The 27,678-nt window shown below is 32.9% G+C and overlaps 1 protein-coding gene across 2 annotated transcripts in view; it reads right to left on the bottom strand.

Moving 5' to 3' along the window:
• Nucleotides 1-26,170, bottom strand: part of LOC110036543 — a 45,282-nt gene extending 19,112 nt beyond the window's left edge. Inside the window, exons 1-5 of one of the 2 annotated variants that reach the window (XM_020741015.1) lie at nucleotides 25,855-26,170; nucleotides 25,618-25,699; nucleotides 19,593-19,803; nucleotides 7,596-7,814; nucleotides 5,434-5,562 (exon numbers count right to left, since the gene is read on the bottom strand). In XM_020741015.1, coding sequence (XP_020596674.1) covers nucleotides 5,434-5,562; nucleotides 7,596-7,814; nucleotides 19,593-19,802 — 558 coding nt within the window. In that variant the 5' untranslated portion in view covers nucleotide 19,803; nucleotides 25,618-25,699; nucleotides 25,855-26,170. The remainder of the gene's footprint in view (nucleotides 1-5,433; nucleotides 5,563-7,595; nucleotides 7,815-19,592; nucleotides 19,804-25,617; nucleotides 25,700-25,854) is intronic. The other variant, XM_020741016.1, reaches the window with a different exon arrangement.
• Between the last annotated feature and the right edge of the window lie 1,508 nt (nucleotides 26,171-27,678).

Genomic DNA, 27,678 nt, shown 5'->3' with positions numbered 1-27,678 from the left:
ATATTTAAAAAAAGCCCAAGGGCAAGTATATTAAAATAGAAAAGATACAAATAGGTTGTATGAGTGAGCCCAAAAAAGACACCTAACCCACATGGTACAATGCACAGAAAATCCCAAAAAAGAAAAGGTACATGTAAGCTCAAAAAATCAAAAACCTCCAAAACGTAGATTAGGGGCGACTCAATTTAGTCCTGCCTCTACCTCTAGTTCTAGGAAGAGAGTCAACTAACAAATTGGTGAGATGTGTGTCATTACCCGAAGTAACCAACGTGTCATCCATTAAGTTCCTGAGCTCGAGAAGACCTCAATTCTTCTTCTTCCGCCTGGAAGTGTAAATTTGTCATTTCTCATCCGAAGACTGGCTCATCTGATCAACGTGTTGATCAACAAGAAAGTCAGACATGTATAAGTTGATGAGCTCCTTGTGTCTGCCTAATAGTAACTTGTTCGTTTTAATGAGGTGGTAGAACAACAGTAGAAATATTGTCAACAATGATATATTCTAGTGTGTGTGAAGTTTGAATTGTCTCCTTTGCATCTGATATTTCCTGAAGATGAAGAGGTGCAAGACTATCCTGATTATCGGTCCGAACATTGTCCCTTGTGGATAATGATCCTTCAGTATTGATTTCAAAAAGGTTTGAAGCTGTAGGTTGCACATCAGAAACATCCGACAGCATACCAATTGCATTAAAAGAAACAGTATTGTCAAGAGGGGGGGTCCCTAGAGGCAATTAAATCAGACACCAACTCCTATCTTGCTGTGAATCCCTCCACAGGTGAAGCAGATGTGTCCAGAGCAGTGAGGTTAGACATCCTTATTCATTTGAGCTTTAGGTTTCAAGTTAGGGTGTAGCCTATGACATTTGTCAAGGGGAAGCCCAAACATCTTATAATGGGTACAATAAAAGGGTCTATGTTTCATGACAACTTGTTGTCAATATCCATTGTGTTGAGTCCAGTCAGATTTCTGTAATATCAGGTAAAGTAATATCCCTTTCCACAAGTATTCTAACAACAGAATGTCTGGTTAGATTGAAGGTGGGTAGGTCTAGCTTTATAGGATCCCCAAGTATGACCCCAATAGAGTAGAGAACGTAATGATTAAATAGATGCGCTTGGACCAGATAAACTAAGTCATATCGGTACAGTGGGAGGTTCATGATTTGGGTAAAATCAGGAGACCACTTGAACATCTTCATTGACTTTCCTGCAATGTTAAGATATTTTTTAGAGAAAATTCGAGCGAAGTCTTCAGCCGTTATTAACTGAATCAACACATGCCTCCCATCAAGAAGTCTCACTTTCCTACTAGTTTGAGATCTTCAAAATTCTTTCCGATAACTTCCCAAGAGGGCGCCCTCACTGAAATATTTCGATAAGAACGAACTTTGTATTGCTCAGTCAATATTGAGATTTCTAAATCAGAGAAAAAGAGAGTTGTTTTCCCACCCTTTCTATTATATATATATATATATATATATATATACAATTTCATTATTAAAACGAGTCAAACACGCATGAACAAGTCTTTGTTCGTGTTCAACTCGTTTGTGTAACGAATGAATCAAACGCGAACTACTTGACGAACCATGCACAAACTGTTTGTGAACAAAGAGTCGTTTTGACAGTCTTACTCTCTACTATTTTATATTAGTAGAAAATGATACCTATAAAAACTTTATTTTGATTTAAAAGTTATTATTTTTATTGGATACATTATTATGAATGTATATAGTACTTAGTATCAAACATTAGTGTATGTTATATACAGTATAATAAATTAGATGTCATGAGCAGATGAAAAATATTTTTATATTGACCGTTTGTATGTGCATGACTGATTATGATAGAGTCATTCATTTATAATACTAGCAGGGGAACGCCAATTTACTCGTGCACGTATAAGGAAAATGATATTGATATTGAAGTACCTTAAGTGGTACAAATTTTAGACGGTGTTCTCGTGACAGTTGTACGGATATAAAATAATATATATATATGTTATTGTTATTGTAAGATTCATTGAGTAGTATCAAATGTTTATATTGGTTTATTAAAAAGTTTAACTTGCATGTATTTTGCTTTCTTTTTCTTATATTATTGTAGTATAGAACTATGAGTATTCACTAATTTTGTTTAGTTCGATGTTATTTTAAGCTAGCATTTCAAGTTTAATTAAGTGATTAAAAGATGAGTGATAGAAGAGAAAGTGTTTACAGAGAACGCGGACAAAACAGTAACGAGGTAAATTTGAATATATTGCCTTAATTTTATTTGATTAGTGACTCTTTCATTTGTTAATAGTTAATTATAGAAAATAAATGTGGAAACATTTAATTCTCATTTTCTGACCGCTTGTACTAGCCTTGATTAATTCCAAGCCTAGGACCAGATCGTGATAAGTCAAAATTCCTCATGTATGAGAAATCTAAAACAACAAAAATCTTTCAGTCCTTCCATGACATCATTTACACCAAATTTCAATATAAAATTCAGATTCTCAAAACTAAAAATGCAAATGATACTTTAAATAGATCCTTCGACCCTTCCTATCAAATAATTATGTCATCATGTAAGTTCATGTGTCGAGACTCCATAACAAAATTGGATAGCTGAGAGAAAGGTTAAACATCTGCTCAAGGTATCTAGGTCTATAAGGCAGTCACACAATGACTCAAATTTTTTTTGGGAGATGTAGCACTCAACCATCTACCTCATTAAATTGAATTCCAAGCAGTCTTTAGATTCAAAACCACTCTCGATGTTTTGATGGAAACATATCCTCATGTTAGAATCTTCTCATCCAATCTTCCTCTAATAATATTTTGCCCTCTTTTATTCACATTCACCAACCAAACCGCACAAAGCTTGACCCAAAATCCATCAAACGTATTTTCCTTGATTAAGCTTCTAACAAAAAGGGTATTAAATAAATCCATGGAAGTTACTTTCTTCGAAAAAATAATCCTACTACAAATCTGAAATTCAGGAAGAGAGTGGGTGAATATTAGATTTGGGAAACTACTTTGGATACCCACACTAATCTAGAGCTATCACATCATATTCTATTTCCCCCTAACCATCCTGTCTCCCAATTTCCACAACTTGAGGATCTCAAACTTGAGATTGACATTAAGAAACTTCGTGTGTATACTAGGAGAAAGAAATCTACTAAGTAGAATAAAGATAATATGCAACCACAAAAATTTTCACAAGCAAACCTAAATTCACAAATCTTTGAAGTTTCAAGGGACATGGAATCCGATAGAGAAGATAGAAAAAGTTGAACAAATTATCCCATCCTGGAGTCTGTTGTCTATAAGAAGGTATCATCACCTTACAAGGCTTTTACATTTAATCTTAATAGTGTGCAAATGCCCAAATCTATTCATGAAGCACATTAAAGTCCATAATGGAAAAAAAGATAGTTGAAGAAGATATTTAAGCACTTGATCTAAATGTCAATTGGACCTTTATAAGCTTCCTCCAAATAAAAGACTAGTTGGGTGAAAATGGGTGTTTAATGCCAAGTAAAAAGAAGATAGGAGTATTAAGAGATTCAAGACTAATTAGATGGCCAAAAGTTTCACTCAGCCTTATCAAGAGACATTTGCACTAATGGTCAAGCTAATATTGTAAGGGGTTGTCTGGTGACGAATTTAGAGCAGGATTTAGGCATGATTTGAGCAGAATCTTATCAGAGGATCATTTTGGACAAAATAAATCATGGGATGCGGTAAATCCGGATTTTACGGATTTCGGTCGTAAATCCCGAATTTAGTAGATCCTACGAATCTATGGATTTAACTTCGCGCACTTCAGATTTAAGGCGCAACTTTGTAACTGCCAAACAATTTTATTGGATTTACAGGATTTAATAAATCTATTGTTAGACAGTTTTTCAGCTTTAACACATTCAAGATTTAGTAAATCTGAATTTACGAGATTTATTAACTCCTAGTAAATTAAGTCTCATATGTTGCCATAAAGCACCTAAGAGTTCTTTTATTGGCAATAAAAAAAAGAATGAAAACTATATCAACTTGATATAAAAAAATCATTTTTTAATGAGTACCTTAAGGAAGACATATATATGGAGATCCCATCAAGGCTGACAAATGAACATTTAATTCGTAAACAACGAAAGTCACATTCTAGCCTCAAACAAACTCTACGAGCTTGTTTGACAAGTTTGTCAAGAATATGAAATTTAATAGATACACAATACTAATTTGATTATACACTATTCATAAAGTATACACAGGCAGGTAAAAAAGCTATATACTCCTTGTTTATATAGATGATATGATATTCACATGTGGTGATGAAAATGATATTAAGAAAATTAAAAAGGTTCTTGCCATTGAATTTGAAATCAATGATCTATGAGCTGTGAGATATTTTCTATGCATAGATGTGGCACGATCTAAGATGAGAATTGTAATATATTAGGGTGTAAACCTGCTGAGACTTTGGATTTCAACAAAAAGTTTATTCAAGAGGAGAAAAGTCATTGATGAAGAAAGATACTAGAGATTGGTGGATAAGTTTATCTACATGCTACACACTAAACCTGATATCACTTACTCTGTCAGCATTGTGAGTGAACATATGAATAGTTTAAATGAAGAATATTTGGTTTATAAAATATTAAAGTTTCTTAAGAAAATCTCTGACAGAGGGTTATTGTTTAAAAAATCAGGCGACGGGGAGGTAGAATTTTACACTTGTGCTAGTTGGGCAAGAGAACTCGTTGACAGAAGATCCACATCTATGAATTGTTCCTATGTATGAGAAAATCTTGTCACATGGAGGAGCAAGAAGAAAGCAGTCGTCGGTGTAATGCAAAATCTGAATACCAGGCACTTGCTTTGGAAATTTATGAAGAAATGCAGATCAAAAGATTACTAAATTAGTTGAGATACTCCATAATCAATCCCATGAAGATGTTATGTGACAGTCTAGCTCCATTAGTATCGCAAAGAACCATATGTCTCATGACAAGACCAAACAAATTGAGATTGATAGACATTTCTCTAAAAAGTTCAATGGTGACATTATTCATTTAATCAACATTCCAACACATCTTCAAGTTGCGGATCTTTTCACTAAACCCCTACTCCATGAAGCTTCAATGATTTGAATACACATTTCAACACATCTTCAAAGCGCGGATCTTATGTCTGTATGTACGTACGTACGTACGTATGTACATTTGTATGTATGTATGTGTGTATGTATGTGTGTGGTGTGTGTGTGTATGTATGTGTATGTATGTGTGTGTGTGTGTGTGACTTGTGTGAGTAAAAACTAAAGTTTAGATGTCAAATATGTAAATACATTGGAATTAAGTTGCATGCTTGTAAATCTTCCATTTAATTAACAAAAAAAGAAAAAATATTGATGTGATCTTAAAGAAAAAGAAGGTACCTGATTAACAGTGCCATAAGAAGGCAAATCAGCTGGTGTTGCCATTCGGCTAAGTGCAAGTTGAAGAATCTGTCTTGCTGAAATCACATTAGAATCCTTTGGCAGGTCTCTCCAAACCAGGTCTAGCAGCTAAATAAAGCCCATAATTACAAAAGTCAACAAATAAATTGATCCTGATATAAAAAGTAGCAAGGATTTTAAATCTAATTTGCTGCCTGTAAAATTTAAGGTAGTAATTTCTACAAGCCGCATTAATTATTGATGTATTTGATTTAATATAGTTTATCCAATAATCAAGTATTTACATTAACTTGATGAGCTATTCATTGAATTGCTTATAGTTTGTTTATGACCATATTTGTTTTTATTTTTATGTTATTCTTTTCTTTTGTTTTTAAAAACATATCTGCATAGGGCTTGTTTAGAATGAATCTTGTATCATGTTTTTATGTTTGTTTTGGTTTTATTTTTAAAAAGTGTACCTGTCTTGCATATTTTTTTCATATTTTTATATTTTATTTTTAAAAATAAATCAACTTAATTTTGAAAATACTTCAAAATAATATTTGGGTGATATTTTTAAAAATAACTAAATAAATTCTCAACATATAAAAAATATTTTATTTCAAATAAAAAATAACGAAAATAAAATCATAATCAAATCAAAATAAAAAGACAAAAATGGTCCAAGACGGCCCTTTATTACTACGAAAAATGGAAGCTAAACAACACCAGCATTGCCATCCAATCTAATTCTAGACTCAATTTCATTCTTCCTAAGAGTTCTTCAATTTGATTTCATTCCATGTTATATTTATAATTCATGTAATGGATTTATTAATTTTATTAGATTTTGTTTGGGATGTTTTAAATTTCATGTGTAGTAATTGCATCATTGAATGCACTGGTAAGATGAGCTCTCAAAACAATCTATCCTCCTTGGTGACCTCTTCTTCCTTTGCTCTATCTAACCCTTTCCCAATCCCTATTCCTTTCTTACTCCAAACCCTTGATGGCCCGACACGCTACATAGATCTTTTCATGTAGACAAACGGAATACTTTTTTCTCTCTTTCTTCGTCGATCTTCACCACTAAAGAGGACTAATAAAGAGGAGATGTAGCTAAGGAGAGCCCGTTCAGCCGATAAGGTAAGTCACGCTTCACTTTATCCTAAAAACCTTTTTTACTTTCTTCACAGCCCTTGATTTAAACTCTTACAGCATTCAAAAAAAAACAATGTTGATTTCACAGCATTAAAAAAGGAGTATTTACATACATAGCACACAATATTTATGTATGTACATATCTAACACCTAAACTTTTATATTTACAACCATACCACTTAATTCTTAAAAATCACAAAAAAAGCACCACTATTATAAATTTTTTAAAAGTAAAAACTTTCATGCATAGGTTTATAGAACCAAAGAGTTATAAATGAAAATATCAAACTTTAAGTGTTAGATATGTAAATACATAAAAATTGTGTGGTATGTACATAAATTTCCCGAAAATAAAATCTTTAGGGCTCCTTACTTGTTTAAAATTCATAAGCTTTAGCTCACAATGAGGAAAATCTGACAAATGAAAAATAAAAAAAGAGATTGGAAACATTAATTGCCATTACACAATATAAGGTCCTCAAATGGAACTCCTCAATATGAACTGAGCCTGTTCATTAACTTCTAGTAATACACTGCTCGTGCTATGAGCAAACTGTATGCTCAAATAGTTTAATAGAGTTATAAAAGATCGCCCATCTTCTAAAGAAGAAGGTTTTCTCTCAAAAGTTTTGTATTCGAATCACATACTTATAGCTTATTGCTCACGATTCTTAAGAAAAGTTTAGGGACATTAACATTAATTCCTATGTATTTACATACCTAATACCTAAACTTTACTTTTTACGTTTAAACATCTCAAGTCTTTCATATCACACCAAAAATATCATTATTTTATCTTTTAAAGAGTAAAATACACTTTCATGTATAGGTAATGCATAGGTAAGGTGATATTGTAAAAATTGAAGTTTAGGTGCTAGAAATGTAAATGCATAAGAATTGAGTAGTATGTATGTAAATCTTACATAAATAAATAAGGAAAATAAGCAAAATAAATCGTCCAAAACGTGGGGCATTTAGCAGAATGCAGAAAATCTAACCTTATCTAATTCCATATTGTTCGAGAGCAACCTCCTAATACCACCTCCATCAAAGGTTTTCTCTGTATGAGCAACAATGATTGGCTGCTCCTGAAGACGTTTAATGATGTCACAAATAAAAGTTTTGAATTCTTTCAAGAAGTTTTCTTCAGAAGCAGACTGCTCCAATTGATCCACGGATAGTACTTGGAGAGCTGGATCGACAATGTTGTCAAAAACCTATGAACATGACCAACAATCAGAAAAATCAAGAGTATGATTTGGATACCAATAGCAGTGCCAAATCGGGTTTGCAAGGCATGTTCGGGTTTAACCCGAAATCGGCCCAATCCATATTTGTTTGATCCAAACCCAACCCAAATATTAAAAATCTCAGAAAGTTCAACCCAAATCCGACTCGCCTTCAACCCGAACTCATATAACCACTTTACGATAAGTCATAACAATTACTCGGGTCAATTTCGGGTTGGCGGGTTGGTTTTCGGTCAATTTTGGGCTGGCGGGCATTAAGTGTTCAAAATGTATTAAAAATAAATATATTTTTGTACAAAATTTTTTGTTATTTTTTGCTTTGATGCTATTTATTTTGTGTTTTATTGAGGCAATTGACAGGATAATAAGATGGATATGACATATCAAGAGTATTGTAGCAATTTTATAGCAACACCACAGCGCCACTGATGCAATGCCTTGGAGCATAATTTTGAAAAAAATATAGGCCAGAAACCAATAGCTTGGCACCTGATGCCACTTTTTGGGTGCCATAGTGCTCGTTGGAGCGCCTCGATGCCACAAACCGACATAGGATAGTTTTTCTGTTACAGTGTTGGTTTGGAAGCAAATTTGGGTGACATGTTTGTTATATAAAAGAGTGTTGTAAAGGGATTGGAGGGACTTTTGGTGATTGCATGTGAGTGTAAAAGGGAGTGAGAAAAGAGAGTGTAGGAGAGCATTTGAAATGAATTTCGCAAGGGATCGAAAGATTTCAAGTGAAGAACATATAGGGTGTTTCTACAACACTTTCTCTTACTCTAATGTTATGATTTTCATTTATTTTCATTTTGGCGTTGTAAACAGATTTGTAACTAAGGTCCAAACTCAGCTAGTGATTGTGTTATGATTTTCATCTATTCAAGTTTTATATTAGAACTAAATGAAAACCGTTGATCTGTTAATTTTATGGGCTCAAGTTACTTTCAATTTGACCAATTGAAATGCTAAAATTCTTTGTGATCTAAGAATTTCGAAAAGTACAAGTGGAACAACTAAATTAACACACACTACTTTGGTAGAATAGACATATTGTTATTAGGAGAGTGCGGTCAATTGGAAAATATGGAGTCCTAGAAGATTTTGCATGGTTTTGGACACTAAACTATAATAAGAATCTTCAATGCTTCTTAATATCTTGAAAGAGAATAAAGAATATTTCTGTTCTCGACTGTTAATGACATTAAAAAGTTTTAAATTATATCAAAGCCTAAACAAAACACTAATTCAAAGAGATTATCCAGTAAAAACGTTTTGCCATAAGTAGTGTTCAGGACTTTTAAAACTAACCTTTGAAAATTGTTTGCATTCGATAAAACTAGTACTTTTAAGATAATATTGGACTTAAATTCAGAAGTAACTTAATTCTCTAGAAGACCGGTATTTGAACTCAAAATTCATATACTACTTAATCGACACGTGTATTTGTATGAACATGTGTGTTCATACCATAGGTTAAATTTTTGGCATTGTTACCAATAAATTACATTATTTTCAAATTAGGTTTAATACTAGTTGAATGTTTTTACGTATGAATTCATTGTTCTAATTTATATATATATATATATTACTCATTCATTTGTATGAATTCATTGTTCTAATTTATTGTTCTAATTTATATATATATATATATTACTCATTCATTTGTCATTATAATTTGTTTGGGTGTAACTGGTGTAAGTGTGTATTTTTGTTTGTATTCTATGTAAACTTTGTTTTTTACGAACCAGCGCCGTAGCGCTATCAATAAAAAGTTGTTACACTTAGTTGTGTTTTCTTGCATTTTAATAATATTTTTTTATTTTATTGCATTATTGTTGTTGTTTGCTATTTAGGTTTGCTAATTAATTTTAAGTGTTGCATGTGTATGAATGGATATGTTGAAAGTTTGACCTTCAAAAAGAATAACAATTTAAAACTTAAAAAATTGGAAAAGACCAAATAGACATTAGAAAACATGACAAAGCATCAAGAAAAAAATAATCAAATAAGATCACTCAGAAACTTTGACCAACCTTTGGTCGATGGAGTGCACTAGAGCATTAGTAGACCTACAATTAGTTCAAAAACACTAAACTCAAAGCTGTAATCATACAAATTGTTCAAAATTCTCTGTTTGGGGATCACCTGTATAAGATCAAAACCTTCACACTATCAGCTTCTAAGAAATATGTACAACATTTAAGCATAACGATATCTCTGACGATGTTTTTAGATTTAAGTTGTTCCTGTTTTCTTTACAACAACAACAAAACTTTTATCCCACAAAATGGGTCCATTACATGAATCATTTTTCTCCATTGCATCCTATTTAGTGTCATATTTTCACTTAATTCTAATAAATTAAGATCATTTTTTATACAATATGCCCAAGTCTTCTTAGGTCTACCTCTGTCTTTCTTAACATAAGTTAAATCTAAAACATCAACTATTCTAATCGGATCATCAGATGGTCGACGTTTAATGAAACCAAATCATCTAAGACGACTCTCTATAATTTTGACTGTCACTGGAGCTACACCAACCCTATCACATATATATTCATTTCGCATTTTTTCTCTAAGTTTAAAGGCAGTCATCCACCTAATCATTTTCATCTCAGCAACACTTAACTTAGTTTTATTAACTTAGTTTTATGGCTTCTCTTTTACAGGCCAACATTCAACGCCATAGAACATTGCAGGTCTCACCACCATCTTATAAAATTTTCCTTTCAGTCTAAGCGGTACTTTTCTATCACACAATAGTCCTGAAGCATTACTCCACTTCAACTAAGCAACTTGAATTCTACTAATAACATCCTCATTAATATTATCATCACTTTGAAAAATAAACCTAAGATATCTAAAGCGTTCACACCTTTTAATAATTTGATCACCCATGGTTACATTTTTGTCACTAGAGCTATTACTACTAAAATTACATTCCATTAATTCAGTTTTAGATCTACTCAAATGAAGGTCTTTAGACACCAAGGTAGGCCTCCATAATTCATGTTTTTCCTTATCATTTTCTCTCATATTATCCACGAGAAGGATATCATCAGCAGAAAGCATACATGAAGGTACATCCTCCTGTGAGTGTCCAGTAAAACCATCCATAACTAAAACAAAAAGATATGGGCTTAAAGTCGATCCCTAATGTAAAACAATAGATATAAGAAAACATTTGGTCAATCCTCCTTATGTTTGAACACAAGTAACAACTCTTGTATACATATCTTTAATGACTTGAATATAGGTCATATCAACATCTTTCTTCTCAAGAACTCTCCAACGGATATCTCTTGTAACCTTAAGAGATAAAGAAAATGTGACTAAACTCCTTATCAACTAGTTCAATCACCACATGAAATAAACTTACCCAAATATTCCTAACTATTTCCCTCCATTTAAAATACGCTTAGGAAAGATATCACTTCTTTTGCTCAATTGGACAATGATTCAATCTATAAAATATGGGAGAGATTTAAGGTCTGCTTAAGAAATGTTCACACCATGCTCTACCTGATTGACTAATCATACAAACCTTTTATAAAGGGCTAGTAGGATCACTGAGGTCAATTATAGATGTTGCAGCTAAGAAATCTTTGATTTATAAACCTTTTGAGGCATGTGGTTTAATTGATAAAATGACAATCAATAATTTTCACAAAATTTCTAAGAGATTTAATCTTAAGAAGATGACCACATATGTGTTAGTCATTTTAACTTCACAAGAAAAATCTTTCCATATGTTGTCGTCGTGTGGACAATGGCTGTGATTCTCCTATCGCGGCAGGAAAAAAAAAGAAAAGAAGCAGCCGTCGTGATTAGGTTTATCGCAGCCTTTGTCCGCATGGTGCTTTGTGCGGAGAACGAATGGAAAAATAAGTGATGATAGTGCATATAAACAATTAGGAATTATGGAGTCCTTGAATGTCATTAACAACGGACCCAACAACCATTATTCTAACGCCTACAACGCTGATTATAAAAACTATAATTACTTCAATTGAAATAACAACTAAAATGTAACTAATCTTCATTAAGGTAGCCACTAACAAAACTCTGGACAATTAAAACACTCAGGGTAGTGATTTCTCAAACCCTAAACCCACTTGCCCACCTAGATTCACGATCAATACTCAATAAAGAAAAGAGATTGTCATTGAAAAAAGTAATATTGCAAATAGGAAATCAGATACAGAGACAAACTGCAACTACTAGAAATATTGAAGCACTATTAAAGCATGTAGCTAACTTGTTGAGTCAAGAACTCCAAGGGGCGTTATCAAGCAACACTGAGGTGAATCCTAAAGACCAAGGTGTAGAATGCTGTTAAGTCATATAACTTAGAAGTGGAAAAGAGTTAGAAGAGATGACCCAAAATAAAGTTACATTGGAAAAACCTCAACTTAAGAGACTATGGGTCTGTTTGAGGCAGCAGTTGATTATTTATAATCTGCTGATAAACAGATTATTCTGATAATCTGATAATCTGTAGATTATCAGAATAAGCTGACTTGTTGTTTGAGGCAGCTTATTCAGAACAGCTTACTGGAAGCTGTTGTTGGATAAATGACCATTTTGCCCCTGGTTGTTCCCCTAATCCTAGCACCATTTGCTTCTCAAACAATTGCAGACTACAATTGATTGATCTATGCAAAAGTTTTATGTTGACAATCTCTACTTTGATGTCATAATCTATTTATTATTATTAGTAATATGTTTTTGGGTTATTTAGATGTGAAAACATATTCTTTCTACTATTCTGATATTTTCTACATATTTTATACTTTTTCTGATCATTACCAGTTTCTTTATTACAGTATTTCTACATTACATTCTTCTAAGTTCTAATTTCTTCCTCCCCGACACGATTAATAATAAAAAATACAGTCTTTTTAATTCCAAAGCTTTCTCCATTGAAAGAGATAGAAGACTTGCTTGCTCCAATGGAAGAAGCTTGACCGACGAGAGTCATGTTAACGAACAGCCTATGTTCCGTCTTCCTGCTTCTCTCCGGAGTTCGCAGGAGGGATTCGACGATTCCCAAATCAGCGCGTAGCTGGACTAGTACCGCCGCTTATATCGCCAATAACCCCATCTACGAATGCCATTTAGAAAAGGGAGAAGAAGAAGAGGGAGAGAGAGAGAGGGGAAGGAGAGAGTTCTTCTATGGGAGACGAGCTAAAGGAAAAGGCATACATTACGCAGAGCTAGGGCAGGAGACGGGAGAGCAGGGGGTGCACGATATTGAGAGCGGAGAACAGGGAAGCTTGATTGCAGAGCTAGGGCAGGAGACTGGATCGAGGGGCTGCTCCGTAATAAGCTGTGCCTAAATGCGGAACGCGGGCCTCTCCCAGCGGCAAAAGATCCACCAGATCGTAACATAAACCCTTACGCGCGATCCCCGACCGCCGGCCTCAACACATCAGCCAAACTCCTTCACGGCGTTGCGAAACGAGCAATAAGCTGCGCCAAACGGACCCTAAGTGAGAAACCTACGCCAGACTTAAGGATAGATGAACAAACCTTTAGAAAGAGAGACACAGGCCATCACACCTTATCCTCCAAATGCTTCGAAAATAGAAACTTGACCAACAGTTATCTAGGCTCTAAAAGATATCCGAAAAAATTATCATTAACATAACCTTTGCTAAAACTCTAGAATAAATGCCTAAGTACTTCAAATTCCTGAAAGACATTAAATAAAAGATGTAAGCTAGGAGAATTTGAAATTATAGCTCTAAGTGAAGAGTAAAATTTCATTATCCAAAAAAATCTATCCCAAAAGTTGAAAGACAATGGTAGCTTTAACAGTACTTGCACCACAAAATATAATTTTTTTGGAAAAGTTTTATATTATAATGCACAAACACATCTACTCAAGGATCCACGCAATGTTGAGTATGTATCAAACACGATTATTTTGTAAGTTGGATACAACATAAATGTGTCAAATTTAAATAATATTAAAAAAAATGTGTCAGACATGCGTATCCTAAATTAACAAAACAAAATTTTCTGAAGGATATTATTAAGATTAAAATTAAAAAAATATTTTTAATGTAAAATTTAAGAAAGGCTTACATACATACCACTTAATTTTAATCTATTTATGTATCTAAAAACTAAATTTCAATTTATACATACATGCCACCTTAGATATATATGAAAGGGTGTATTTCAATTTTTAAAACTAAAAATTATGGCATATTATATGATATCAAAGATTTGGGTGACATAAATGTAAAAATCAAACTTAGGTGTTAGATATGTGAATACATGAAAATTTGATGTCAAAGATGCCGGTGATCATTTTATTTCTTTTAATGAATAATTAATTAAGAGGACTTAAGTTTTGAAGTAATATAAAATAATATATGCTTACATTTTATATGTCATAAATTATACAATTATTTATGAACATCTTAGGAGTCGTTTGGGATCACATTTTTTATTTTATTTATTTTTTTATGTTCTAATTTAAATTAAAATGTGCCATACTTTAAAATTATAGGAGATAGAGAGTAATTGAACATAGGTTTAGACATAGTACAAAGATTTCTCATAATCAGTTTGGATTTATGCTAGAATTTATGTCGGGCAAGTCTACTATGGAAGCTATGCATTTATTGAGGGGTTTGATGAAGAATTAAAGAGAGTAAGGAGGATCAACATATGATTTTTATTGATTTAGAAAAAGCTTACGATAAGGTTCTAAGATGAGTACTTTGGAGAGTTCTAGAAAATAAAGGAGTTGATTTGACTTATATTCAAGTTATCAAAGAAAATACTAAAGCTGTTACTTGAATTCGAACAGAAAGACAATTGACCAAGTATTTTCCTATTTCAATTGGATTACATTAGGGATCGCCTTAATCCCGCTTCTTTTTGCTTTCATTATGGATGCTCTTATTGGACATTTACAGAAGGATGCACCTTGGAGTATGTTTTTTGCTTATGATATCCTTCTTGCAGATAACATTAGAGAAGGAGTTCAGGATAAACTTAAATTATGGAGGTCTACATTGGAGTCTAAAGACCTTCAATTGAGTAGATCTAAAAATGAATATCTAAAAATGAATACATTAAAAATGAATACATTGAATGTAATTTTAGTATTAGTAGCTCTAGTGACAGAGTTGTAACTATGGGTGATCAAATCATTAATAGGTGTGAACAATTTAGATATCTCAGATTTATTGTTCAAAGTGATGGTAATTCAGCTAGGGATGCTAATAGTAGAATTTAGGTTAGTTGGTTGAAGTGGAAGAATGCACCAGGCCTACTGTGAGATAGAAAAGTACTGCTTAGACATAAAGAAAAATTTTATAAAATGAACGTGAGACCTGCAATGCTTTATGGTGCAGAATGTTGGCCTGTAAAAGAGAAGCATAAAACAAAATTAATTTTTGCTGAGATGAGAATGCTTAGGTGGATGAGTGGCTTGACAATTAGAGTCAAAATGCGAAACAAATCCTTCCGTGAAAGGGTTGGTGTAGCACCAGTTCCAGACAAGAATAGAGAGAGTCGTATTAGATTGTTTGGTCACATTAAACATCGACCATTTGATTATCCGGTTAGAAGATGTTTTCGATCCCAGCACCATTAACCAACATAGGGCAATTTTTATCCTCCAATGATGGTTAGAAAGCGAGGCTCAGTGAAATATTATATATAAAGGAGTGTTGTGAAAAAGTAGAGTTGATTTAAATAAAAGAAGATATAAAGATAAGGTATTCAAAATCATTAAAGATTTTATCAAAAATAACTATCCGAAAAAGAGAAAAAGGTGAATAAGCGAAAAGCTCGTGGCATTAGAAAGAAGTTATATAAAAAAAAGCTAAAAAAGATTAAACTTGAAGATAAATCTAATATACAAAAATTAGTATCTATTAATTTTTTTAACTTAAACAACTTAAAATCTCATTGAAATTTAAGACATTATATTTAGAAAGAGAAAATCTAAACTGAAGTCATATGATTGATTAAGCTAAAATTTTATACTTATTAATTAAACAAATTTTAATCAAGTTATATCTTAAAAACTTAAGAGTCTTGGATTAAAATAATATTAATTTTTCATAAAAATTGGGATATTATTAGTCAATAAAATTCAGGTATCTATGAAGTTCATATAAGCTTTAATTATATACTCACTAGACCATTCATTTAATGATGGTTCTTAAATTAATTACTACTTATTTCCATCAGGATATAAACTTAGATAAAAGAATTACTTGAGAATAAGTAATGTGTAAGTTCGGGAGAATTTATTACGTGCTCAAAATGTATTAAAAATAAGTATATTTTTATACAAAATTTTATGTTAATTTATGCTTTGATGGTGTTTGTTTCGTTTATTCAAAATTTGACAAGATAATAAGATGAATATGACATGCAAAATTTTCTTGTAGTAGAGTTACTATAGCGGCACCAAAGCACCACTCTAATTTTAGCCGCCACTGATGCAACCTCTAGATACCTTACTTAAAATAGGTTATAAACCCGAGGGCTTGTCACCCTGGTGCCACTTTTTGGGTGCTCAAGTGTCGGTTGAAGCATCCGAGAGACACATCCCGGCGCCCTAACGCCATGAACTGACATAGGTCAATTTGTCTCTTACAATGACGATTTGGAAGCAAAGTTAGATGAAATGTTATATATAGGAGTGCTGTGAAAAAGTAGAGTTGATTTAAATAAAAAAAGATAGGTATTCAAAATCATTAAAGATTTTATCAAAAATAACTATCCTAAAAAGAAACAAAAGATGAAAAGTGAAAAGCCCATGGTATTAAAAAGAAAATTTTATATAAAAAAACAAAAAAAAAAGAAACTTGATCATAAATCTAATATACAAAAATTAGTATCTATTAGTTTCTTTAACATAAATAACTTAAAATCTCATTGATATTTAGAAAGAGAAAGTCCAAACTGAAGCTATATGGTTGGTTAAGTTAAAATTATATACTTATTAATTAAAAAAATTTTAATCAATGCTACATCTAAACACTTAGGAGTCTTGGATTAAAAGAATATTATTTTTTTATAAAAATCGGGATATAATTAATCAATAAAAATTATGTATATGAGCTTTAATTATATATTCACCAGACCATTCATTTAATGATGATTCTCAAACTAATTACTACTTATTTCCGGTAGGATATAAAGTTTGATAAAAGAATTACTTACGTAAAAGTAGTGTGAGTGTTCGAGAGAATTTATTAAGTGCTCAAAATTTATTAAAATTAAGTATATTCTTATACAAAATTTTATGTAGATTTATGCTTTGATGATGTTTGAGTTGTGTTTTATTATAAAAATTGACAAGATCATAAGATGACGATGACATGCCAAAAATATTAAAATGGTATTATTGTAGCAAAGTTACTATAGTGGCACCAAAGCGCCACTGTAATCCTAGGCGCCACTGACACAACTTCTAGATGCCCGACTTATAATACGCTATAAACCCAAGAGCTTGGCACCCCAGTGCCACTTTTTGGGCGCTCCAGCGATCGTTGAAGCACACGGAAGACACATTTTGGCGCCCCAGCGCCATGAACCAATATAGGGCAATTTTTCTCTTACAATGATGGTTTGGAAGTAAAGTTAGGTGAAATGTTGTATATTGGAGTGTTGTAAAGGGTTTGGAAGGACTTCTGATGATTGTAGCGTAAGGAATTATTTGAAAGGATTTTTATAAGGGATCAAAAAGATCTCAAATGTAGATCATACTGAGTGTTTTCTTTAACACTTTCTGATGTTCTAGTGTTATAATTTTCATTGATTTTGATTCTTGCATTGCAAACATTTTGTGTAACTAAATCTCAAACTCCTTTGGGCTAGTGATTATATTATGGTTTTCATCAATTCAAGATTTCGGGTGGAACTAAATGAAATATGTTAACAAGTTAACTTTGTGAGCTTAATTTATTTTTAATTTGGTCAGTTGAAATGTTAAAATTCGTTGTGATCTAAACAATTTGGAAGGAACATCTATGCTAACACAAACAACTTTGGTAGAATAAACATATTGCTATTAGGGAGTGAAATCAATTGAGAAATACATGTCCTAAAAGATTTTGCCATATTTGGAACACTAAACTGTAATACAAATCTTATCTTGAAAGGGAACAAAGAATATTTATGTTCTCGATAGTCAACGAGATTAGGAAAACTTAAATTAGATCTAAACCTAAACAAAACAATAATTCAAACTAGTTTTCTATTAAACACTTAAAAAGAATTAAAATCCTTTTGCCTTTTGTAGACTTTAGGAATTTTAAAATTATAATTTGAAAATTATTTTAATTGGATAAAACTAATAGACTCCTAGGGTAACATTTGGCTTAACTTAAGAAGCACTTGGACTCAAAATCCATATACTATTTAATTGACATGCGCCATTGCATGAACGTGTGTATTTGCACCACGGATCATCGGGTCAACCCAAACTCGACCCAGAAAAAACTAAACTAGTTAGGATTCCTTAACCCGAACTAAACCTAAAAATTATTCAGGTCAATTCGAAACTAAATTTTTTAAGTTGAGTTTGATTCAAATTGGCGTATTTTCACAACCCTAAACACCAAGCCTAAGGAGAGGCTATTTTTTGTTAATAAAAGGAGTTAAATCGCAGAACAGTCCCCAACTGTTCATATGTGGCCAATTTAGTCTCAAATCACATTTCTTTGATTTAGCTCTCTTGACTTGATCCAAAATGATCTCTTATAAATTAAATTGGGATTAATTTTGTAGAGTTGAGAGACTAAATTTGGATAAATTTTGTATCATAATTTCAATATGAGGGGCAATTTTGAATCAGTTTTGTAAAGTCAGGGGATTAAATTTGAGAAATATAATATTTTGGGACTACCTTGGTCATATACGAATAGTCGGGTGACTATTTTGAAATTTAATCTTTTATAAATGATAAAAAACATCATAAATTGTTCAAACATCATCAAAGAGAAGCACTAATATTGCTTGATCCTACACCCATTCTCACTATAAATGATTAAACAATGAGTTTTTAATAGCTACAAAAATAAGCAAAAAAGAAGATCAAGCAATAAAAAAAAATATCAGTCTAACTTGACTACCAAGCCAACTAAGTTGTTCAATTAAGAGATTGTCTAGTTTTGGAAAAATTTAAGTCTAAGGTGATGGCTCAAGAAATGGTCATGCATCTGAAGATCTTATTTTGATTCTGTTGTGATATAATTAGAATTGACAACATAAAACAACCCACTTATGACGTAACAATTTAATAAAGGGGCATTTACATACATACCACACAATTCTTATGAATTTTAAACATTCCTATTTATTTGCATGCCACTCAAATCTTTAACATCACATAAAAAGTACCAACATCACTACATTTTTAAAAGTGAAATATACCTTTTCATGCATAGATATATGACACCAAGGTGTTATAATTTCAAATATCAAACATTGGATATATAAATACATAAGAATAGTCTGGTATGTATGCAATTTTCACTCTAATAAAACATGTTACAAAGGGTATTCCAATTATCCTGATTTTATCTGTTGTATTCATCAGGCAGGCTTATAATCAAGTAAAAAGTGGTTTTTGGATGTTATCACTCCTGAACTCAGGTCAAGCTTGAGTTAGGCAAGTTCGCAAACAATTTATTCAAAATCCACACCTTCAATCTGACTTTTTACATGACGGTTTATGATAACAAAGTCAAAATTAGTAATTTACCCAGGAGTCAGAATAAGGCGGCACACCATGGTCAACCGTTAGTCGTTCCAAAGCCATCATAAGAGACTCACGCAAAGAAGAGCTGCTCGCCTCTATCTGCGAGAATATGTTGATCATCTCAGATTCAAACAGAGCGCTGCCTACAAATTCCTTTAAATCTTCGCCATCAAACCTTAAGATCAGAACGGAATTCCTCTTCAGCTCAGCCATTCTGGAAATAAGAGAGGTAGCATTTTGTACGAATTTGTTATTACAACATAGTGTTCAGTAAAATATTTAAAAATTCTTAAACAAGCAGCTTTCAGTAAAATAATGATAATTTCATTAGTTGAATCCGCTAATTGGTCATTCTTAACAAACATGAAAAAATTCCCTCTTCAGATCTTTCTGGTGCCAAACAAAACCTTGCTAGACAAAAAAAAAGATAATGAGCAGATGTGAAATTCCAAAATTTTTTTTTTCTTAACAACGAGGGCACCACAAATAAAGAAAAAATTACAAATTCTTGCTAACAAATAGGCTGCATAAAGCTGCTCGCACTCTTGGAGAGGGTTCTATTCATTATACAGAAAATAATAAGTATTGTACAACACAATTATTGAGTAATTTGCTCAAGCTGATTTCTTCTCATAAAAATTTCATAACTATATGAATTAATTATACATATTTCTAGCCATAATTCATAAAGGGTAATTGATATAAAAATTAATACATATTTAATTTATATTTTATTGAAACTTTCTAATCATATTTCTTAGTAAAAAATTTTCACCTAAATTTGAGATTTGAGTGCGTGATGGGGGTGCTATATTAGAATCAAATCCGAATTAAGTTGGTAAAAGGAAACAAAAGTTAAGGCATTATTTGAATGTTCGTGATATAAAATCAAAGCATATATATAATAAGAACAAGAGCAATACCAATAATTTTTAAATGTTTTCAATTTATAAGTATTCATCTTAATACAATATATAAATTTATATGATCTCTTATTTCGAGTAGTTAATTTCTTAAGGATTCCTGCAAGAAACCATTTGAGATTCAGATTAGCCATTACCGTATCACCCATTTTAAATTTCATATATCTACATCTTATTATTTTTATTATTTTATTTTTATTTTTTCTTGATTTACAAAGCATGGTAATAATTATCATCATTAAAAAAAAGGTTCTCAAAAATATTTTCAAGCAAATCATGTTATAACCAGCGGATGATACAATATGATGTGATTAATGTATACATAACGCTAAAAAACTAATATATTTTCGAATCAAAACAATATGGTGTTATGCTAGTACCTAGTCTAAGGATAATTTAGTCTTTTGTCATTTTTTATTGTTTAGTAGAAATAGAACTAATATGTTTAGGGTTAGGAGCATACATGAGATTATTCTTGTGAGTCTTGGATTTAGAGTTTGGGAGAGATTTCTTGCCTCTCGAATTGTGGGAATTGTGAAAGATCGCCTACTTCTAGAATTGTAGGTGTTTATCATTAATTTAATATATTTGTTTTGTATTATTTGCTTTGGAGAAAATAAAACATTTGTTTTGCTCTAATTTCTACGGAGAATCCTATCAAATTGGTATCAGGGCAAGATTTTGAGAAGAGACGACCGGATCAACGTGTGCCAGGTTAGACAGCGTCGTGGCCATTCAAGACAACAGGAATTCAACATTGAGAAAGCCAAAATCTGCAGCCTTCATGACTGAATCTTGTGATAGAGTCGCAATTCAAGAGAGCTGGGAGAAACGACAAGATGGCAAAGCTCCTGCGTGCTCAAGGCTTGCGATACAATCACGATTCATCCAAAACCCCGCACAATATCGCGATTGAAGCTAGTTGGGAAGGAACAAAGTGATCGTGGCATCCACGGTCACTAACGAATAAGATCATGGCAACCAAATCTCACGAGATTGCGCGATTAGAGGTAGCCAAGAAGTCCACAATGGGATCATGATGTGTCAGCGTTTTTTAGGGATCGAAGTTTGCCGCCACTATCATGGAGAAGCCAATGTGTGGGATTGCAGCGAAGAGACAGCGGATCGCGGCGAACAGGAGTTCCGCATTGCTCTTGATCAATATACGCGTCTGGGATCGCGATGTAAAGGAGTTTTGCGTCGCTTGTGATGGAAACTCGTGATTGGATGAATTCGATTTACGACTTCAGGAGTTCTACATGGCTTCCAATAGTTCCACTGAATAGCGTACATGAATTTCAGGATCATGATGTCCAGAGTTCCTCACACGCTGAACTAGTGTTCAAAAATTCCAAACCCATGATTTCATAGTAAAAGAGTTTCAAAACTGTTTAGGAGTAATGGCAGCTAAAAAGATGGATGCTTTGGATAAAAAACTAGCGGAAGATGTCAGTCAAATCAGATCAATAATAGAAAAGCATTTCTCAGCCATGGAGGGGAGAGTCAAAAGACTAGAAGAAATGATAAAGAAGATAGCGGAGTCCCACACAAATCCTCCACTGCCTGCAACAGATCGAGCGACAAAAAATAGAACGGGCACGAGTGGCGGCAATCAAAAGAATTCGTGCGACATCAGGGCAACATTATTGTCTCAGGTGGATCTGGATCTGCGAGATCGGATGAAGAAATGGTAAGCGAACTCGAGCATCAACACTTGAAAGGAATGACAAGACATCTAGATGGTTGGAAAGAAAGGCAGTTGACAGAATGGGACGACAGACGATTCAAGGCAGGAGGATCAATTTGAAGGATTTCGACCCGGAACATAGAATCATAAAGGGTAGGATCGCGATAAAAGGTTGCATCCAACCACACCAGTGCATTTTGTCAGGCATAAGGTAATTCTAGAGCTTATGGGAAATAACAAGCTAATTATGAGACACCCCAGACTTGTGGAAGAAGAGAAATCAATATGGGTTGAGGAAAAGAACTCAACCACTATTTTATGGGTGGAATCAACTTCAATCAAGGAAATTGGGGAGGAGACTCACACGTGAGAAAGATGAAAATGTCGATCTTTGAAGGAGAGGATGCTTATAGTTGAGTTTATCGTGTGGAGAGATACTTTGTTGTTTATGAGCTGATGAAGGAAGAAAAATTGATGGCAGTGACTCTGTGTTTAGAAGGAAAGAATCTAGCATGTTATTAATAGAGAAAACAATGTCAGCCAATTCAGACATGGAAAGTCTTCAAGGTCCGATTGTTGAAGCACTTCAGAACAACATGGGAAGAGAATTACAGGAGCAATTTTTTGCATTAGTTCAGGAAGGATCTGTCATTGAGTATAGGAAGAAATTTGAGATGTTATTTGGCCATTCGAGAGGGATGGGAAGGTGATTTACACGAGCAATTTTTTGAATTGGTTATTGGTTCAGAAAGGATCCGTTATTGAGTATATGGAAAAATTTGAGTTTTATCGGTCGTTTGAGATGGTTATCATAAGAAGCATTAAAAAAGAAACTTTATCAAATGGTTGAAGCTAGAGATTCGAGCATCACTTCGTCCGCTAAGATTACGATAATTGGGAAAAATTATGAAATTTACGCAATTAATTGAAGATAAAAATACAATAAAACGGGCTATTAGGAGCAACACAGGCGGAGCACCATATCAAACTACTGCAACCATAACAATACCGATAGTTCAAACAATGGAAACCCAGATGGAGACGCTATAGGACAGGAATAAAGGACCACGATCGGGACAATCAAATGCCTTACAGAGATAGAGATTTAGGAGAAACAAGCCAAGGGATTATGTTTTCGGTGATAAGAAGTTTTTCTCATGACACAATTGCAATGATTGGGCATTATAGATTCTCACAATGTGTCAAGAGGAAGCTGATGATGTACAAATAGAGAAGATTGTGGTGGAGGAGAAGGAACACCTTCACTTAAATGTGGTAGAAGTCATATTGAACTCGATGGTGGGATTTTAAACCTAACCACTATGAAACTTCAAGGCCATATCAGAGAGCAAAATGTAGTTGTTTGATAGATAGTGGGGTCGCCCACAACTTCATTGCTACTCAAATAGTGAAGCAATTAGGGCTTGAGATGGTGGAAACATGAAGTTTTGAAGTCGTGATGGGAATGTGACAGCTGGAGAAGAGTAGTGGAGTTTGTAAAGAATGATTTTAATACTGCCAAACACTCAAGTGATGGAAGATTTTCTTCCCTTGTGATATTGGGAATGAAATGGTTGCAATTTGTAGGGGAAGCTACAATGAATTGGAAAATTTTGATCATGGAGATTTCAGAGAGAGATTAGAAGGTAGTGCTTTGCAGTGACCCTTGTTTGTGCAAGACTCTGGTGTCAGTGGATCTATCGAAGATGGGAGATAGGTTAGACGGGCCACTACCTAAGGCCTGGAAGGGGTTGAGAAGGTTTATGTGACTTTCAAGATACTACCAAAAGTTTGTGAAAGGTTAATTCGATTGTGTGGCAGTGGACGAAGAAATTGAAGAATAATTTTTAGTGGTGGAAAGTGACGACCTAGATTTTTGATAAGTTGAAGGAGGTTGTGAAGAGTGTCAATGCAGATGGAAAGAACTGGACTCCAGCCTAATTATGAGAAGCCGCACGACTTGATACAGTAACAATTTTACCCACCTTGCGGATGTATCTTTTTGGAATAGGAGTATTGCTACGTTAATGTCTAGCCTAAGAGCAATTTTATCTTTTGTGCATCTAAAGGAAATTTAATATTTTGTCATTTATGATTGTTTAGTATAAATAGGACTAATATGTTTAGGATTATGAGCATGCATAAAATTATTATTGTGATTCTTATGTTTAGGATTTGAGAGAGATTTCCTACCTCTCGAAGTGTAGGAATTGGGAGAGAACACTTAACTATCAAATTGTAGGTGTTTGTCCTTCATTTTATATGTTAGTGGTTGCATTGTTTGCTTTAGAGAAATAAAATATTTGTTTTACCTTAATTACTACGGAGAATCATAACAAATTGTGCATGAAAAGATGGTATTTGATCTTCATTTTCAGCTTTCCCATGCATCCATAGTACACGAGTTATTCTCTGAAATTTGTTAAAATCAAATAAAATTATTATAATTTTGATTCATAGACATAATTTTATCATAGATACTTCATTGGGAGCAAAATCATCATATACTTAGTTTATCAATTTCAAAATGCATGATTTATAATTTTTTTTTGAATTTAGAAATAGATTTAACTTTTTTTAATTACGTTTTTCCTTTTTTTTTAAGTTTAGGTCATAAAGGATCTCATGCACAAGTTTCAATATATAATTTAATTTTGATTGTAGCAAATTCTTAGATTCTGGTTCAGATTCATAAATATATTACAGTATAGGTTTTGATGCACATTAAAATTCAATAAAATTTTGTGACATGAAATATATTTCTACACCAAATCCATCAGTTAAGAGATATTCATGAATTAAATTCTTCTTAAATGGATCAAATTTTACCATACATAAATTTTATGTTGCCATGAGTTTTAACATGTTTTAAAGAGAAACTATTTTTTTTAAGAATATTAATCACTGGTACACTAGTCTTAACAAAAGGATCATTACAATATTCTTCATTCTTATCAAAATCTCGGTACAAGGTCTGATGTAATATCTTTGGAGAAATGCAATTTAAGTAATGCTTAATTTCATGTCTAAGGACTTCTATAAATTAGATAGTAATGACAAAATAACCCATAGGTAAATAATTTTTTGAAAAGAAAATCACTAAACTCAACAAAATATTAAAAAACACTACAATTTCCTTGTTTAAAGTTTTTAAATTAATCCTTATAATCACTAAATGTTAAAAATTACCTTTTAATCCCATTTGACATATCAGCTAGTATAGATTTTGCTTTTACTAGTAACAATTTGCCAAAATAATTTAGCATGCCTCAATTAGCTCTGGTTTTGTAAATTCAATTCTTCCGTGATAAGATATATTATAAAATTCAAAAAATAAATTATAAGATATAAATCCAAACTGAAAATTCCTCAGATGGAGGGTCTTGAATTCAAATCAGTTAAGCCTAAATGGCCTCACCTTATATCAGCGTTGCTGGACAAGAGCTATACCCACTGTCGCAACAATAGAACCAAAACAACTCTCGTCAAAACTCAAGCATCTAAAGAAAGAACAAAATTCATTTAGTAATAGCACACAAAACAAAACTCTTACGATAACTGAATGAAGCTTGGCAAGCATTACTCCTACTCTTACGTCATCAAGATACCTAATCCACTATAAATCCAAAATAATCAAAGAGAGTGGGGAAATAACCTCTTCGGATTGACTACAAGCGACACAGGGATGGTGAAAATGAGCAATTAGGACAGTGGAAACCAAGCTTTTCTTCAAGTTCCCTTCGCCTTTGCCACCTGCTTTGCCCTAGCGATGGAGGTCTCATTAATAATCACTTCGCTGCGGAAGATTTCACATGTCGAAGGACTATGGAGTAAAGCGAGAGATGGAACGCGCTCCTCGTGATCCCCTCGTCCTTTATCATTTGCTCTTGCTGGCCTTAGTGGAGGAGGCATTAAAGGGTAGGACGATGGGGAGAAAATGAGGAGGGAGGGATGATGATTGAATAAAGTCGCGAGAGTGAGACAGAGCGGTAAATATTAATCCCTTACACAATAAATGAATTACATGAGCGGAATATTCTCAATATTATCCTGTCATTTTTTTCTCTATAGAAAATATATTTTGGTGTTATTATGATATTATTGTATATTATTTATGTGTTATTATGTCTTGAGGATATTTTTGATGTTATAATAACACATAACACATCAGTAATATATAAATAATACACGATAACACATGAATAACACATGAATAACACGAGGGGAATATTCTCCGTGTTACCGCGCCGTTTTTTTTTCCTATCGCGTGGGGTGTTGTACCGTGATTTCATTGGATACGCACGTTACTCTACGTGTGTAAAGGTGGCTTCGGCGATATTTTTTGAGCGGGCAATTAATTTACTTTACAATATTCTATATATTTTAATGTTGAAAATTAAGAAAAAATATATAGATCCATTTTCATTTCTATTTTTTTTAATTTTTTTTAAATTTAATTTGTTTTATTTTACTTCTCAATTTTCTACTTTCTATTTTTAAAAAATATATTTCATATCGTTAAGGTTTAGAAATTTTTAAAAATAAAAATTATAAAATATGTTTGATTAGGTAATTTTTATCTTTTTTTTTTTTTAAGAAAACTAGTTTTTTTATAAATCAATTGGATTCATATTACACTGAACTATTAAGCTCCACCGCTTATTGATCATGTGATGCATTCCTTGCTCTACCGAACACGAATCATTACCTGTGCGAGTGGCGCCAAGCACTGGGCAGGAGGCAAGAGGCGTGTGGTAGGCAGGTGACAGAGTGGCGACAGCAGAAAACAGGCAGGCGAGCGGCAGTGATGACAAGTAACGGGCGGACAAGCGGGCGGGTGGGCAGTAGACAGGCTGGCTGCGATGAGCAGTAGGCGGTAGGCGGTAGACGACAAGTAGCAGGGGGCGGCGACCGACGAGCTGCACGCGACAACGGACATTCTGTGAAGGCTTATTTATATTATGTGTTTAGAGATGGATTTGTTTATGGTGTTTTAAAAAGAGTAAAAATATTTTTTTTTCTGTTTTTGATATTTTTAAAAGAGATGTATTATTTTAAAAAATAAAAAATAGGAATAAAATAGAAAATAATTAAACAAATACTATATTTGCTATTATTATTATGATTTTATTTCCAACTTCAAGAACAATATTTATTTTTATAAAAAAATATGCTAAAATTTGATTTTTAATCCAAATACTTTTGTTGGATATTTTATAGAAATAGAAAATTATGAGTGATGAGTGCCAGAAAATTCGCGGTGGTAGAGTAATGGATTATCATTTTAGCGTTGCATGAGAATTCAACACACACAAATAAAAAAAAAAGAGAAGTAAGTAGGATGAGACACATCGATTTTTTATGTGAAAAACCCTTGAAATGGGGAAAAACCACAGGGTGTAGCCCAGTTGAAATAATTCACAATGAATGATGAGTACACATGTTTATTATTCCCGTAAATTAGGGAAGATGGAATTAC

The sequence above is a fragment of the Phalaenopsis equestris genome, unplaced genomic scaffold (assembly GCF_001263595.1).
Source record: "Phalaenopsis equestris unplaced genomic scaffold, ASM126359v1 Scaffold208075, whole genome shotgun sequence".
NCBI classification, from domain to species: Eukaryota; Viridiplantae; Streptophyta; class Magnoliopsida; order Asparagales; family Orchidaceae; genus Phalaenopsis; species Phalaenopsis equestris.
Note: the sequence above shows the minus strand (reverse complement) of the source record. Positions and strands in the feature narration are given on the sequence as shown.